At 25.3% G+C, this 19,500-nt stretch overlaps 1 protein-coding gene across 1 annotated transcript; it reads left to right on the top strand.

The window, feature by feature from the left end:
* The first annotated feature begins 599 nt into the window (after positions 1–599).
* On the top strand, positions 600–16,767 carry LOC135924792 (uncharacterized). Its single transcript, XM_065459898.1, has 2 exons — positions 600–1,291; positions 15,845–16,767. The coding sequence occupies exons 1-2, from the start codon at positions 721–723 to the stop codon at positions 16,759–16,761; spliced, it is 1,488 nt and encodes a 495-aa protein (XP_065315970.1). The 5' UTR covers positions 600–720; the 3' UTR covers positions 16,762–16,767.
* The last annotated feature ends 2,733 nt before the right edge of the window (positions 16,768–19,500 follow it).

Below are 19,500 nucleotides of genomic sequence, written 5' to 3'. Positions count from 1 at the left end.
GATAGCTAGTTTCTTACTATTTATTTTAACATTGAGATGTGAGCAAAACAAATGAGCAAATATGGTAAAATGTAAAATTCTTAGAGTGTTAGGAGCGAAATTTCACCATTTATATTGATTTAATAATTAATGTATATTTGATTTTATTTTGATATTCACCTCTCTTCTAGAATTAATATTGTTTTATTATATATTTCATTAAAAGGGGTTGAAATTTTTCTTGAAAAAAATTATTTTCATTTTTAAAAATAAATTAATTAAGAAAACTTAAATAATTTTTAAAATAAATGCAATAAATTTACATTTATACAAAATTTAATGAAATTTTTAGTTATATAAATATATGTAAAACTACTAAAACATAATATATTTAATAATAAGATAACAATTTGAATGAGCAATAAATAATTAACATATTTTAATTTATTATGTCATAATTTAAAATATTAGATTACAATCGAAATAGTCATGATGGCAAATAAATACGACCCTTGGGATAACATTGAAATAATTCTTCGATTCTTCAATACGTATTATACAATTTTTATAATTATTCTTGGATTATTAGGAAATAGTTTAAGTATAGCTGTTATATTATCTACTAATTCAATCCTACATAAATCTGGATTTAATAAAAATTTTAAACTTCGCAAAAGAAAAGTTAGAAATACAAGCTCATGGCCCTGTTCATCGTATTATTACTACTTGGCAGCTGTTGCAATGGCTGATTCTGGTTTTCTTATATGCCTATTTATAGTGTGGTTAACCTATCTGAATATAAATCTTTATAATAGAAATGGTATTTGTCAAATTGTGGTATATTTAACGTACGTTTTTAGTTTTGTATCAGTCTGGCTTATTGTGGCATTTACAATTGAAAGATTTATTGCTATCTATTTCCCATTTCAAAGACCCTCGGTTTGCACGGTTAAAAGGGCTAAAATGAATATAATTATAATCGTGACAATAGGATTTATTCTTTATCCCTTCATATTATTTTCAGCTGGTATTATATATCCGATAAAGGAAGAAAACTTGTATAAGACTTACAATTATAGCTTAAATAATGATAAAATAATTATGGCCTATTATAAATTTACAAATGATAATCGTACAAGAGCTAATATTAATGACAATAACATCAGTTCAAACTCATGGATTATATTCAGATCCCATATAAATATATACGATAAAAGACATCACTTTTATTCAAACTCAAATTTATATTTCGAGAAAACTATTTATCACAATGAATCTCAAATCAAAACATATAAGTTTATGGAAAGTGGAAGTAAGCCATTCTTAGAATAATCTATATATTATAGCTATAAAAACTTATCTAGTTTTCATACTCTCTTGAGGCTTGTTTACAAACTAGCCAACTAAAATACGAAAGAACCTGCTAGCTTACAAACTAGCTAATTTATATACAAATTAGCTCGCTATTATATAACTTAGGTTACTATACAAATTAGCTCGTTAATATAAAAATTATCATGCTAATATACAAATTATCTAGCTGATATACTAACTAGTTAGCTAATATTATACAAACTAGCCACCTAATCTTATACAAACTAGCTAACTTATATATAAAGCTATCTATTATACAAACTATCTAGCTGATATACAAACTAGTTAGCTAATATAAAAACAAGCCAGCTAATATGCAAACTAGTTAGCCAATATACAAACTGTCTAACTAATAAACAAATTAGCTAGCTAATATAATAAACTAATTAGCTATACAAACTAGCTGGCTAATAAATAATCAGCCAACTAATTAACTAAACTATTATTTATGAATTTCAGATTTTAGAATGTTTTATTATTTTTTTGAGGATTTTCTTTCTTTTATATATTTCTCCATTTTTGAGTATTATATTTTATAAAATTTTAACCTGGTTTTTCTTTATTTTTTTCCTACCTTTTATATTCCAACCAGCGTTGTCACTAATAGTTTGGGATTTAAGGGATACTCATTTTTATATGTTATTACGTTATACACCAATATTTTCTAAAATATAACAAATTATTTATTAAGGCTGCTAACAAAACTTGTCTTAAAACTTTTATAACTTAAAGGGAACCCATTGATAGAGATTTTTTTTACACATATTGAAAAATATCTTTGCCACATTTTTGTTTTTCTTTGAAAAAAAAGTTTATCGTGTTTTTAGATAAAATTTGACAAAATCAAGATTTTAGTCAAAAATATATTACCGCCTCGAGATTCGCTTATAGATTTAAGAAATAGATTTTTGACAACACTAAAAGTAAACTAAACAAAGCCATTTCCAGCATTTTTCTTTCAAATAAGGTAAGATAAAAATTTGTTTAATTAAATGTTTTTCATAATAAAATAATTAAATTTAAAAACCCCTATCGCAGCAGTACTTTCAGGCACCCTTTAATCGTTAATAAAAATAAAAAAATTTTGTTTTTTTATTATGGATGATGTCTTATTTTCCATTTGCAAAAAAAATTGATTCGATAAAACATTATCCAACTTTGCTTAGAGGAAAAAAGATTCCTGGAAAGACCTAGGAAGCCGCTTTAAAAAAACTATTTGTTTGAAAATGATCTAAGTGCAAAGCTATTAATGAAAATACTAATAAATTGTCTTTTAATAAGTAGTCCAAAACAAGATTCGGACATAATTACCTTGCATTAAAATTTTTATAGAATGGAAAAAAGAACGCATATTCTCCAAAATTTTAATATTGCTTTTATATATTAAATTTATATTAAAAAATAATTACCATATTTTAAGTGGCAGGTAAGCTCAGAGGTTACAGACTCGACTAAGGACCAACTATTGGAGGAGATTAGGCTTAGATTAAGGAATAGTCAATAGAGCAGGGTTAATATATATATTAAAAAATGGTTTAATAAATTTTAGTTGTAATATATAGAGCAGAGACCTGCAGGACCCGGTCCTAAGCCCGGCCGGGCCGTATATTAAAACCATATATTTTAAGTTGCTATCATTAGCTATAAAAATTATAAATAAATATAACATATTTTGAAAAAATCCGGTTCAAGCCTGAAATTTTATTTTTTAAAAAAATTCGAGGTGGGACGGCATAAAACCCAATTAAAATTTCTGAAAAAAAATTCGGGCTGGGTTGAAAATGATATATAGTAAATTACTAATTATTTTTCAAATGGAGATTTGTTTTTTTATCTGTTTTTTTATATCTGCAGAATTTATGTCAAGAGGATTATTTTGTACATGACATATTAGTCCGGGATTTTTTTCCGGATAAAATTGGATAATAAATACATTAAATGTAAAAAAATTCTGTTTGTTCAAATGAAGAGGAATAAACGATATCAACCACTTGAACCGAGTGATTCAACATGGAAGATTGTTTTCCTCTCCTAGATTTAGTAAAGATAATATTATAGGTATAATAATATTTATTCTTTTAAAAGTAAGGAAAAAGAAAAATCTGATCTTAATTCTGATAGGGATGAAATCAGAGGCAACAGATATGCCGTCTGAAATATTACCAACTGATTTTTATAGATATTAACTAACATTAGAACACGAAGACAATATTTAAAATCTATATACACAAAATAATTTCAAATAAAATATGCGATATTTCATATTAACCTTCTCAATAATATCCCTATTTTCTAAACAGGATATTATCGCCAGATATGTATCTACAGCATCTCTACTGTTCTAAGACGAGAACCACATTTTGTAGTTCTCAAAACATATTCATTATTTTTTTAGCTCCAGTCCCAATATAAGTGTTTTCCTAAATTTTTGATGAATAACAGATGTTAAAAAAACTGGGGTGATGCTGTGCCACCATGTGTCTTTAATTAAATTTTTTTGCAATGTTTCATAATAGTATTAGTTAATAACTTCGCATCTAGGTTATCAATCTTTTCAAAAGATAAATAATAATTTCAACTGAACTGTTTCTTTGACATATCCATGCAAGTACAAAATTACTCGCTGATATCATAACTCACGAGAAAAATTTGCCATAACTGGATGATAACCAGAGTCATTAATTTGTGAGATTATAAAAATTCAAAATTACACTTCCATGGCTATCATTTGATTTTGTGATTTTAGTGATAAATATTGAGTATTGCCAGATGGTTGATACAAAAAGGATTTACAATTCTCTTTTTTGCTAATTTTCGCAAAAGAGGGGGGGGGGGTCAAATTGTAGAGGGGGCAAAATCATCATTGGCTTAGGAGGATGTAGTAATTCCTGATGATTTATTATTTGTCTAATATTAATTAGATCAGGATAAAACACTATGTTTTAATAAAGGGACATTATGTGACTAATAAAGTTATATATAATGGAATTATTAAAATTAACATGGCAATATTTTAAACTACTGCAAGAAAAAATGAAAACAAGTTATATTCATTTGTAAATTTTATTAAAATTGTTTACAATAATTAGCAAATAATGCAATCAGTTGTTAGCCAAATCCTATGGCAATTTAAAATATATGTGTTAGAAAAAGAACTATGTGGCTAAAGAAGCTATATATGTATATATGTTAATTTGTTTTCAAGTTTGACTCATAGAATTTGTTTAAATTTTATGCAATTAAGTTTTTTATTAAATCAAAAAGTTATAAAATCTAGGAAAGGGGGGGAGGGTGTGTTCTAAAATTTCTGCAAACCCATTTTTGATTATTTTGATTTTTTTAAACTTACTTCTCTCATTTCCGTAATTTTAAATTTTTTCTTCTTATTTGACATGTTTTACTAATTTATTAAAAATTATTTTGATTTTGCTCCGTTCCTTTTGTTTGTATAAATTTGTTGCCCATTTTTAAGTGAGTAATTAATCATTTTTAGCCTGATTTATTTTAGTTTCTTTCGTTTTCTTAACCTGTAGCCCATCTCCACGATATAATCTTTATGGTAATAAGAAAAACTAACAGGAAAAAATGACTAGGAAAGAAAATTACAGGAAAATAAGCCTTTCGAAATATAACAAGGAAATAAACCCTTGAAGAGAATATTACTGAGAAAATTAAACCCCCAAAAAACCCCAAGGAAAATAATTATCAGAAAATTGAAAAATCTGCTCACTGACTCTTAATCTAAACGAAAGCCTTTTAACTCAATTAAAAATAAGATGTGAATCCGGTAAGTATATCAAAAATTTGTATATATATGAAAAATAATTATAATGAAAAATATCTTTATATGAAAGCCATTGACACTTTTGAAAATAATATCTAATGAAAAAGATAAAAATACCACTTAGACAGTAAAGTTTTCATGTAGTTCAAATTTAGAAAAAGAGTGCATATACTATTTATTTATAGTCGAAACTGTATGGAGAAAAAAATTCAATTTTTTCCTCAATTTAATAAAATCTTCTCACATAAAATCTTGTGGTGTCCCTTACTTTCTGATCAATTTTCTCAAAATTGTTCCTTCAGCTCTCATCGTTTTCTTTTCATCAACATGTAACACCTCCACGAAATAATTTTAATGATAATTGGAAAAAATAATACATGGAAAGAAATTCCAGGAAAATAAACCTTAGGCGAAAATATCACAGGGAAAAACCCGGTTAATGATGCTTGGTACCTTAAGGTACCATCTATCAAATTTGAATTTTGTTTATTTTTCATTTGGATAGGCACTACCAAATATATTTATAATATATATTTGAAAAATAGTGATTTTTGAAAAGCCTCTATGGCCTAGTAGGCAAGAGCTTGGCTTACTTATCCTATGCTCCCGGGTTCGAATCCCAGGAATGATCATGTTTTTTTTCTTATTCTAACTTGGTGGTTCCATCCTTGGGGGGATGATATATAGAAGGCCGGACTCGACCACGTGATTCCGTATTAATATATTAAATAATAAGGGTCTTATTACATGGGTCTTATTATATTTTAAAAAATTTTGGTCGGTATTTAGCAAATTAGATTGGTATTTAAAATATTTCCATACATTCACTTGGTAGTAAGCATCATTAACCTCCATCCTTGGGGGGATAATATATAGGAGGCCGGACTCGACCACGTGATTCCGTATTAATATATTAAATAATAAGGATCTTATTACATTTTAATAAATTTTGGTCGATATTTAGCAAATTAAGTTGGTATTTAGAATATTTCCATACATTCACTTGGTAGTAAGCATCATTAACCGAAAAACCCCGGAAAAAAATATGACAAGGAAAATAAAACCTCGCAAAAAGACCCTAAGGGAAAAAGTCATTAGAAAATTGAAAAAAACCTGCTGGTCAATAATATCCATTTGATTTTTCTTAATCAAAATAAGGCCTTATTTTAATTAGAGCAGAAATATTTTGTTTAATTTCAATATGGAACATATTTATTAAATTTAATTTAATTTTTTTTCCTATTCTATTTCCCCTTCCATTTATTTCTTAGGTCCAGTTTTTAAATGATTTTTTTTTAAATTTAATATTCCTTATATTTGTCCATTTCTAATACTTATTTCTTCAAGGTTACAATCATTTTAAAATTTTATGTAAAAATTGTCCCGATCAATTGATATCATGTTGCTGTGTTCCGAGTCAATTATCAGTTTCTTAAAAATTCAATAACATCTATCCTTCATTCCTTATAATTTTTACTCATATATATTATGTATATGTGGTATTGGGATATGGAATCTCTCGATTTTGAATCATTTACTAAAGGCCATATTTAAATTTTGAAAATCTGATATGACAGGAATCATTCAAACAGTTTTAACATGAACTTTAAAACTACTCTAAATTTCTATATTAATTTTTATATGGATTTTTCATATATCGAAAAACAATACTAAAATGTCTTGGCGGAAATTGGCTGAAATCTATGGGAATACTCTACACATTCTAGAATACATTTCCTGTTAAATCGGATTTTAAAATTTTTTAAACCCTCGGTAAGGAATTTTGAATTGAGAGATACGAATTCCCACGGATTCCATATCCCAATATGACTTATATAACATTTAAATTGAGAGATACGAATTCCCACGTATTCCATATCCCAATATGACTTATATAACATTTATTTATTTTTTATAAAATACTTTTTTTTATCTATAATGCTTTTTTTTTTATTTCAAAATCAATGTTGGTTTTCTTAATATTTTAAATAATTTTAGTATTATATTGGTCAAAATATATATAGAAATTAAAAATCATTTTTATCATTACTTTCATATACTACTACTCTGCCTCAACTAAGGACCATTTTCTCGTGACACATAAACTTAAAAATTCAAAAAACACTTGAGGGAGAATTTTTTGGATAAGTTTTTAGGAAATTATCATAGAATCCTTCATTTATATAAAAAACTTTTTAAAAAAAATATTCCTTATCAGAATTATAATGAAATTAAAAAGTTGTGTGATTTCAATAAATTACGACCACCGAATAAATTGTAAATTAAAATATTTTATATAAGTTTTAAAAATTAGTTATGTCACCGTTTGCTTGAATGATCCAAACAATTTAAACTGAAGAGTTAATTTGACTCTTGGCAAATCTCTGATACTGTTCTATGCTATATTTGTTGAATATTTATCTGAAAATCTGTCTTTGTGTATGAACGATGCTCGTAACTCTCTCTTCATAATTTCCCATACATTTCCAATTTGATTAAAGTCGAAACTTGTTGAACACTATTCCAACTCTTTTATACTATTATCTAACAATCATTTTTTGTTGTTGATGCTAATTGCTGTAACTAAAGACTTTTTAGAAAGTCCACAATATTGCCTGTAGTGTTGCTTGCTACATTTGATATTTCCAGCCCTTATTAGTGACTTTTACTTTTGAGAAAATATAACTAAAACTCGGTATATATATAATATACGTGTTTTAAATGTAATTGTAACTTTGCTCAAATATAATTGTAACTTTTTTTGTTAATTTTTTATTTTTTAAGTTATTAAAATTAGATAATTTTTCGAAAATGTAACAGTATATCTGATACCTGTTACTTATTATGATATAGCATGTAATTGTTATTTAAACAATACTAAATTTTTTGTGAATTTTGATGGATGGCATGAGGCCCTATCCTTTTGAAACGTGTATTCCTATGCAGGCGCCCATCTTCTTTCTTAGGCTATCGTTGGTGACACGAACCTGCTTAGTGTAGCCTAGGCATCGAATCATTCGCATTTTGATTACATTCAACATTTCTTCTCCGCAGTTAACAGAACCCAAATTTCACACTCACACCAAGACCTGTCTGGCGATAGTTCGATAGGTATTACCTTTAAGACATAGTGGCATTTCTTTCTCATAATCAGCACTAATATTCTCCTTCATTTTATCCAACCCTTCTGTATCCTAGCGTTAACCTTATCATGACAACCTCCATCTTGATCTATTGTAGACCCATGATGATTAAATTCATATCTAGAGTTTTCATTTCGTATTTGGTTATCTGGGTTTTCTTCTAAGTGCCTGTTTTAAATGAGGTATTCGATGAAGCGATCAACGGAGTCTCCCAACCTTCTTAAAAGCTAGAGGCTGTAGGGCAGGAAAGGGAAACGTTCTTGCTGTCCCAAAAGTTTAGGGCAGGAAATAGGTTGGATTATATAAAAATGGAGACACATTATTTATGATAACTTAAGTGTCTAGGCGTGAAGAAATAAAAACTGAAAGAGACAGTTGTAGCGAAGATCGGATACCGATGTCGTCTGATTTACAAATAGCATAGGTTACATGTGAAAATTTTATGTTCAATATATTTTCGAGGACACCCTTGATTTGTATTTCATGAAAAACTAGCAAATCGCTGCATTTGTAAATCGGTGCAGATTTCATGTGGTGAAGAATTTTAGGTATATTAAAATAGTGTTTAATAGAAAAAAAAGAAATGATGCACCGGAGGTAATTAAATAATGAACTTAAATTATACAAATTGCTGCGGAATTTGTTTGAAAAGTTTTGATGGATTTTTTTCCCGGATGGGTGCTCCGAGATGTCTCATCTCTTCCCTGTTAATGACGTGGTATGTGGTGTCTGATTAAACAGTAAAAAAAATTTGAAGTGACTATTCGACGAATCGAATGTTGATTTTATTATACTTAAATATGAATAGTAGGAATAATGCTTTATTCGATTCAATCTATATTATCCATCTTACAATAAATCAAACTATTCTATTTGTTTTATGATCTCTTCCATATTTCATCTCTTAATTATAAAATTTTGGCCATTTGGCCACACTTTCTGTCTCGTATCTATTTGTCCTTGCAACTTTTAGTTTCACTAATATCTTAGCTTTTTTAATCAACTGTATTTTTTATTATAAAAGTAAATAGATGTTTGCATCAATATATAAATATTTTGGGGCCATCTATTTTTTGAACTAATTTGATAATATTCTGAATATTTTAAAAATTTATTCCAATTATTTTTGTAAATAGCTATTATCTTCGCTTCTAAATTTATGATCGAAGTTGTGTTAACAATTATATTTAATAAATTCTTAATATCTTTGAATTATTTTTTTCACACTAGCAAGATTGTGTTTATATTGTACAGACGGACTAAATACAGAATTCTTAATTTTTTTCTAAAAAACTAGCAAATTATTATATAAATGGCATTTATGGTAAAATGGGAATTGAGTTAGGGTATCAATTGAAAATAATTGCTTTAATAGCATGAATATTTTCGCCTTTATTATAAAAATAAATAATATTTAAGCAATTATTAAAAAATTTATAAGTGTTGCTTGTAACATTATTTTGTTAAAGATTTTTTTTGAAATGTAATTGCTTTTACTACATTCAAAATATCAAATAAATGTAATTGTACTAATGTATAATTTTAAGATTTTGGAGGATTGATAAGTTTAAATCGGAATTTTATGCATAACAAATTATTAAAATTAGTGTTAAAAATAATCCGTTATTTCTTTGTAAATAAAAACAGAAAAAGTATCTTAAAATGTTATATTTCAAAATTCTAATAATTAAACTATCGATTGTTATATCCGCAATTAAAATGGTATTGAACAAAGATTCTATTTTCAAATTGTATTTAAAATTTTTAAATTCCAAAAATCTTGACTATGTATTTAATTGCAATAATTCTAAAAATAAAAATTGAAATATGTTGTTGACTTTTTGTTTTCACTGCTGCAAGTAAATTGGTTTTATCACGCTATATAGAGTTGAGTTTAATAATGCCGATTTAATCTTCAAAGTAGATCTCACATAATATGCGCCTGTGAAAAGTTGTTTGGTTTAAAATTAATTAGTGACACATAAGATTGTCTTAAACACAAAGGGTTTACCTATTGGTGTTACCTTAAATTAGTAACATTTTATTCTTGAAATATATTATCATGAAAGTTCTATTATTTATTGTTTTCTCATTTATGTTGCAAATGGAATAAATAAAAAATAAAATAACTCAAACATCTAAGAAAATATAAAGTAATAGCCTAGCATAATTATTACTATTGCAATTACAACTAAATACATTTTGACTTATTGTATCTATAAAGTATATTTACTACAAAGTAACTGTAAAACGGGTATTTTTGAATAAAACTTTCTAAAACTGCTGCTTATAATCACTGTGCTAAAACTTTATAATACTCATACTAGATTTTGAAGATATCATATAAATTATTTATTATATTCATATAAATTATTTATTATATTTTGATTTATCGAATGACAATTTTTATATATCAAAAGTACTTAGATAATAAAGTTTTAAATTCAGGCCAAATATTAGATTATTTGATATAAAATATAAATACAATTTATAAAAGTGTCATTTTTATAAATCTGATTAAAGATGGACTGAGAAAGGAAAGGCCTAATGGGATGAAAGTTTGAGGGCTTAATTTATTTTTTAAAGTTTATTTCATTTCTTTGTTACTCACAGATTTCTATGTTTCATGTATTGAGGCTTTTATACTATCTATTCTCAAAAACCTAATAATACAAAAATTCATTTTCACTAAATCATATAATTTTATTTCTTCATTTTAAATCAGAATTCACATAATTATCATTTTCATAAAAATAAAAATTAAAAACAAAATATATATTGATTGATGTTCTTTAAATATTCTTCGAAGTATTATTGAACAACTGCGACACGCTCACCCTTCATAAGCTCAGAGTCCATCTACCCTATGAAGTTGAAAGTTACCGATCTTCAGATTCATCATTATCGTAATTTCGGTATAGGTCCTTTTTTATTTATTTATTGGCCCTTTGAATTATCGATTTTTTTCCTGTTTTATCGTTGATGGTACTTTATTGACATGTGAAATATTAAATAAATGTATTTATATGGAAATTATACTTTATGGGATAGACTTATTAATGTCACCTATGAGGTGATTTACAATTATATCCACCAAAATAAAATAACTCATCATATATAATATATTATATTGGATTTTATTGGTGTTTTGAATATAATTTATTTTAAAAGGATTTCGCAATAAATGTACTCGTATAATTTTGATTAAGAAATTCGTGTAAATTTATGATTGTGTTATTTAAAAAAAAAAAAAATCAACCATGAAAATATACATTTTAACAAAGTATACATAATATGATATTTATAATTCCTCACTTTGATTAAGAAATTTGTGTAAATATATGATTGTTTTATTTAGAAAAAAATTTACCATGCAAATATACAATTTAACAAAGTATACATAATATGATATTTATTATTCCTCACTATGATTAAAAAATTCATGTGAATCTATGATTGTTTTATTCAGAAAAAAAAATCAACCATGAAAATATACATAATAAATAACAAAGTAATACAAATTAGGAAAAAAAAATTGAGTTCAAGTAATAAAAATAAGCAAATTTTAATCACAGCAATTATCAACACTGATAAAACACTGTCATGTGCTTATACATATTTCGTTTTCTCTTTTAATTTACAATTATAAAAAAAAGAAGTATAGACCACAAAATAAATTATAAAGTCATGAAGAGGGGTAAAAAAATATAAATTTATTATTATACATAATATAAAAATAAACATGGAAACTAACAACAAAATAATATTTCCATTTGTTTTTCTTTTAAAAAAACTGGCTCCCTATCTTTTTAATTAACATGTGTTGTAATTTTTAATTATTATATATTCACATTGTTGATCTCAACAAATGATTTTTCGGGATATTCAAGAAAATTTATTAACGACAGGCTTGTTTCCTTAGTTCAATAAATTAGACATTTCTCTTTCTTGAAGTTTATTTTCAGATGCTATCCGCAATTATTTTCCTTTCAGCATTATCTTTAGCCAATTAGCTATCAATAATAAAAAAAATTCCAATAATTATTACGAGGTCCTATTTTTATAATCCAATTCCACCGCATAATAGTTTCTACAAATTTTTCTACTACCCATAAGTCCAAACTAATTGTCATTAAAAATAGCATCCCATTAAATTACCAACAAATTGTTTTACATACATATTTTCATTTTCAATAACGCCATTAGGCCAATAATTATAAAAACTTTCACTAAATTTTTTGTCCCTTGAAAAATAATTTTTTTATTTGGACCATTTTTGCCGCATGTTTGGCTTTTATCACAATATTAATCAATTCATATATATCACGATATATACAAATGATCACTTCTTTTATTTCTTTTGAATCTTTAGGGATCACCACTGATCTCTCCACACATTTCGGAATATCGCACAGATATCCGACACCACAGTGTCTTTCTTCAAATTACTATAGACCTTGGGCACTACCTCAGTACATTTCTTCATCAGAATTTTATATATAATAAATAGCACATATATTATTACAAATAATATCATAAATAAATAATCAATTATATACCAAAACTTTATGGCCAAAAATCCTTATAAATGAAAATTTTATCAAAAATATTATGTTCATTTTCAAAATTAACATAAAAACCTTCTCTCACAACCTTCTAAATTACCACATTGATATATATTTTATGAATCCAACTCGCCCTTAAAATTTAAATTTTTTTATTTTATTAGTTCATTATTATGATACTAAAATTTACTTGCCTACAACCTCATTTGAAATCAGGTTAAAATTCAATCAAAATATTCTATGAATCCAACTCGCCTTTAAAATTTAAATTTCTTTATTTTATTTTCAGTTCATTTTTATGATGCTAAATTTACTTGCTTACAACCTTCTTTAAAATGAGGTTAAAATTCATATTACAATAATAATAATTGTATTTTTAATTAATTTAATCATAAATGTATATCCCAATATTCTTAATTTTTTTTATGTTACCTCAATAACCGTTGAAAAAAATATTAGCATTTCCAAATTTCAACCAAAATTATTCCTTTTAAAAAAATGTCCATTTTTCCCTTTTAAATAGGGTTAAAAAATTGTTTATCAATTTTATCATTACTTTAAAAATATTAATAATTCCTATATAATCATCCCTACAAAAATCCTTATTCTAAAAATAAAATACTGGCTTCAACCAGTACATGCGTTATAATTTTCCATTAATTTTAATTTTAAAAATTTAATTAATATATATGTGAAAATATTTATTTACCTTTTATTTAGGTAAATCCGTATTTACCAGAATACGACATCTCAGGTCACGCGCAACACTTTCGCAAACATAAATAAACACACAATTCAATTTCACTAAATCATATAATTTTATTTCTTCATTTTAAATCAGAATTCACATAATTATCATTTTCATAAAAATAAAAATTAAAAACAAAATTTATATTGATTGACGTTCCTTAAAAAAATATTCATCGCAGTATTTTATTGAACAACTGCGACATCTATAAATTTTCATTATTCTCGGTTATCTTAGCTTATTAATTTCCACAATAATAATGAGTTTTTACATAAATAATCAAGAATTATACTTAATTCTATTTGCTCTACTAATTCACGTTCAATTGCCATTATAAAAAAACTTCTACCAAGATATTGGGCTAATATTTACTAATAGTATTAATTAATTTTATCTTACTGAAAGTTTGTTCACAACTCCAACTCACTTTAAAAAATAATGAAAAAAAATATTTATATAGATTATATAATCCGATATATACAGATATGCGTATTATACAGAAGTATTATTTCTTGGTTAAACGATTCTCTTTCACCACCTTCTTTCACTCTGCTTCTGATATATCATCAATATATGAATACTCAGGCCTTCTATATTTTTCTTCATTCCAACATTTAAATTACTGTAAATTCTAGAAAATAAAATTACTTAATTCCTTAGTAGTTTATCACTATAAACCCGAGATCCATAGTGAACTGAACCTTTATACAGGAATAAACCCTTATAATTTTCTGAATCGTAGCCGAACCTTTATACCAAATCGCTAAAAGGAGTAACTAATCCTATATAATTTTTCTGAACTATGATAAAATCGTAGGTTTTTATTATTTTTATAACGCCATTTGTTTTTAAATTTCGCAAGTTTTTTTTATATTTTTATAACGGTATTTTTTTTAAATTTTTTTTAAATTTTGTTAGATTTTTTTTATATTTTAATTTTGATTTTTTGTTTATTATATTGAAATTTAGAGTAATTAAAACTAAAATTATATTTAAATAAAGTAAATTCATGTTAGAATTAGAATTAAAATTTTTTTACCAAATAAAGTTTATTTAAAATTTTTAAAAAAAAAAAAAAATTGAATAAACTATATTTGCGTTATATTTTTATCTTAAGTTTAAATTTATGATATTTAAATATACTTACTCTATTCGTATTACGTTTAGCTTTTTATCTAAGTTTTATTATTGTATATACGCCTTATAATTTGATTTGTTTTTTTGATCAATTTTTAGCTGCATAAATTTTTTACATATACAAAAGCAGATAAAATTTAAAATAAAAAGTGTTTCAATTCTAATTCTGTGTAGTTTAATTTCATATAACAAACAATTTCTAGTTTAATTAGCAACATAACATAAAACTTTAAACCACAACTTCCATATAGTTATATATTTTACTTATCTATACTGCTAATTGTAAAATTTACAAATAACAGCTAGCCCGACCCTGATTTTTTTTTAAAATAAATTTTTTGACCTAGCCCGGATTTTTTTAAAACATGTTACATTTACTTACAATTTTTATAGCTAATTATTCGATTTTGTAATATATAACGGGTATTTTTTTTTTAAATTTTAGGCACTCTATTTGATAAATATTAATATTATATTTTGTGATAAATTTAATTTAATTTTGCATGCTTTTCTAAATTCTTATTTAAAATAAATTTGATTTAAATATTTCAAAACCCTAAAAAATCTTTATTGTTTCTCTAAAGTAGTAATCGAACCGGAGCCTTTTAAAATTTAAGCAGCTGAGTCATAATGAAAAAAGATTTTCGGGCGGTAAGAATAATTTCTACATAAAAAAATTAGGCAGGGCCTCTCAAATCTCTGATTTCTAGTAAAATTTCAACAAGCCATCACGGGTATTAAAATTTAAAATCTTTTTTTGAATTTCAAGCTAATATTTTCAGGAATACTATTTCGGCCAATTTTTTTTTTAATTATAACGTGTCGGGTTGAGAAACTTTTGTAAAACCTTTTTAAATTTTAATAATCCATTTTTTCCCTTTTGAAAATATCTTTAGAGAATTTAATTTTTAAATCGAATCGAATATTCTTGGAATGGAATTGAATAATGGTTTTATTATTCGGACAAATACAAATAAGGAAAAATTTGATCGAATATTCAAATCAAATACAAAAAATTTACATTTTCGATTCGTTATTTTGTATGTTATAAAAGTCAATATATTATGAATTCATATTTTTTTATACTTATTAATTTTTTATTATATTATAATAGAATACGGAATTCAAGATGAAATTGAACCTGAATGTACACTTAAGTTGGAATATATAGTTGCCATGAATATATTTAATCATATTGACAATTTTGTCACACTATTTATTCCTTTCGCGATTTTAATAACATTTAATATTATGATATGCAGGAAAATAGTATTTTTTTTAAAAAGTCATTCATATTTATACAAAGAAAATGAAATTTCTAGTGATTCATACAGTAACGTTAATAATCGCAACAATTTACAAAAAATCCCAACGAAATGTTCAAAATCAATAAACCTTTTGTACAAATTTAAACAAAGGTATGATGGGTGCAAGAAAAAAAAATATACAAAGAATTTGCCGAATAATTTAGAAATCCATCAATTAATGTGTGACAATGTTGAAAGAAACGAAGAGATCTTAAATAATAAAATTAATATTAAAGGAATTAAATTTAAACTGCAACCACATTCGTCTATCATTCACACAAAAGAATCGTTGTGCAAATTTGTCTATGACTCTAAGAATTTCCCTCATTCATTTAAATATCGATTTCATAATCCACAAGCCAACTATAGAGTGCAATCAAAGGTAATTTGCTATAATTCCAAACGAAAAGGTATCCTAACAAAAACAGTAAAAAAAGGTTTCCCTAATATATTTACAAGGAGTCAAATGAGTATCACTAAATTGGTTTTGATAATATCAAGTGTTTTCTTATTGCTGAACTTCCCTTCTTACATCTTGAGGATCAGAGTGTATATCATGAATTTGGCTTATGAGGATTATAAATATACAAAGAAATTCACTATACTAGAGAAATTCTTTTTGTTGCTCTATTATACCAATTTTTCAATCAACTTTTTGTTGTACAGTGCTTGTGGTACCAAATTTAGGAAAGTCCTTGTATGTTTATTTAAAAACAATAAATAAGCGTATAAGCTTTAAAATCTTTTATTATTTTTCGCTGCAATATTGAATTTAAAGGGCTGTATATATATTTTTTTAAATTTGCAATATATTTATTAAATACTATTCAAAATTTGTCAATATATTTGTTATAAAATAATATAATAAAATGTTTGACAGAACTTTGAATATAAAAATTAGACAATTTGCTCTGAAATATTTTATAAATAACACTTTATTCTTTCTATAACTAAAGACAAGCGAGGAAAAGGCATGTCTAAAATAGAATATTAAACGTCGGTCTTGAGAGAATTAGTAGGGATTTAGCTCAATTTAAATATAAGGATTAACAAGTTTTATTATTATATAAAATTAACTAAATTGAATATAATATAAAATTAACTGATACAAATGTTATTTTCTCATGAGCTTTATATATAAAAAAATTTTTTATAAAAATGTAAATCAATTACGATTATAAAACACAGCTGCAAACTAATATTAACAATTTAAAAGTAATATAAATTGAGTAATTATAAAAATAAAAGTTAATATTTACAAATATGTAACACGCATCACTTCCCAAAAAAATAAAATTTAGTATCGGGGAAAAAATGGTAATAGGAATTAATTTTGAAAGACAATCATAAAAATTGGGGAAAGTAGGTGATAAAATATAATAACAAGAATTAATCATTTGTATTACGTGGTATGTATGATATGACACAGATATTATAAAAAATTGAGAAGAATATATTTGGGAGATATAGTTAAATAACAATAATTAGTACACAAACAAATCAATAAATTGTCAGGGGAGTGGGGAGTGGTCAAATTAGCAATGCAATATTTTTTTTTCTTAATTATACTCTTGACTTATAGACATATATAAAAAGGGTATAATTTACACTATAACTGTGCTAGTAGTTATCCATAATAGTTCTTTTTCTTAATTATATCCTTGACTTAGACATATATAAGAAGGGTATAATTTACACTATAATTGTGCTAGTAGCTATCCATAATAGTTCTTTTTCGTAATTATATATCAATTACACTATATATGGTTAATGAAGCTAAAAATAGAATCTTTTTTTCGTAGTTATACCCTTGACTTAGACATATATAAGAAAGGTATAACTTACACTATATTAATTGAAATAATATAATAATAATAACCAATACTGGTTTTAATTTAATTATTACAACACCACAATCCAGTAATGTATTACTTTAAATGCTAATCATTGTTATTAAAAATTTAATTTAAATGTTAAACAAAAAAAATTAAATATCAAAGCCTTTAAAAACTGTTTTGATTGTAAAACAAAAATGTGCTTACAAAATTTTTCACAATTATGAGAAAACAAAAATGTGCTTACAAAATTTTTCGCAATTATAGGAATATAAAATTTTTTAATATCTAGAAAAATGAATCATTCTTTTCACAACCTTCTCTTCATCTTCAGACTCATACCAAACGCAAAGGTTGTATCCAGTCTCTTGAAAACGTCTCTTAATCTTCAGACCCATACCAGGCGCGCATAGGTTGTTTACAGTCTCCGCACCAACTTCCAATAAGCTGGTGCCCCTATCCACCACCATAAAGACAACGGGGAAAAGTCTTGCCTAAAATAGAATATTAGACGTCGGTCTTGAGAGAATTAATAGAGATTTATCTTAATTTAAATATAAGGATTTAATTTATCAAGCAAAAAACAGTTTGATTATTATATAAAATTAACTAAATTGAATATAATGTAAAATTAACTGATACAAATGTAATTTTCTCATGAGCTTTATATATATTTTTATAAAATGTAAATCAATTAAGATTATAAAACATAGCTGCAAACTCATATTATCAATTTAATAGTAATATAAATTGAGTAATAATAAAAATAAAAGTTAATATTTACAAATATGTAACAGTAACAAATTAAGGCTAAATCTTATAATTATCACTTTCTTTTACTAGCAAAAACTAGACTTATTTTTTTATTATATCTTTTAACATTACACATACTTTTATCAATTTGTAACTTGAAAAAAGCTTAATTAGCTTAGAAAATAGCTTATGTTTAACGTTCAAAATTTTGCACTTTATGAAATGTGTAAACGCAACGATAATAACCACCATCAACAGATTATTATTGTATCCTCTTAATATTTATTTCTGTTTCTAGAATTCATATTCATTCCAAAGTAACCACAAAATACAATAACAAATAAATTAATCACTATAGAAATCTCTATGAAAAAACACAAATTTTACTGATAATATTTTCTTATTTATTTACTTCTTGTCAATATTAGAAATGATTAATATATCGCCATTATATTTATTTCTACCTTCCAACCATTCTTTTACTCTCACCAAGATACCGCCATCTCACTATAATTAAACTCGTCCTGTCAATAGTGTAAATTACTGCCAAACAGTGGACGACAATTAATGCATTGGATACGTTTTCTAAGGTTTGATGGAGTTCCCACTCAATGGTAGAATTGTGTCCCCAGTAGTAAAGGCTAGCGACGCCCCTGCAATATCTTATTATGTTATAAAAAGGATTAAAAATTAAATAATCCAGACTTCTAAGGCCTGTGTCACCCACTTAGAGCAATTATTAACATTGCAGTCATAAAATATTTTCATTTGATGCTCATATCGAACTTTTTGTTATAAATATGTAAAAATTAGAAATAACTAGAGAATTCAATCTAGAAATAAATAATTTTATTCAGTCATTCAATGTCACTGAA

This window comes from Gordionus sp. m RMFG-2023, chromosome 2 (genome assembly GCF_954871325.1).
Source record: "Gordionus sp. m RMFG-2023 chromosome 2, tfGorSpeb1-WG-v2, whole genome shotgun sequence".
NCBI lineage: Eukaryota > Metazoa > Nematomorpha > Gordioida > Chordodea > Parachordodidae > Gordionus > Gordionus sp. m RMFG-2023.
Note: the sequence above shows the minus strand (reverse complement) of the source record. Positions and strands in the feature narration are given on the sequence as shown.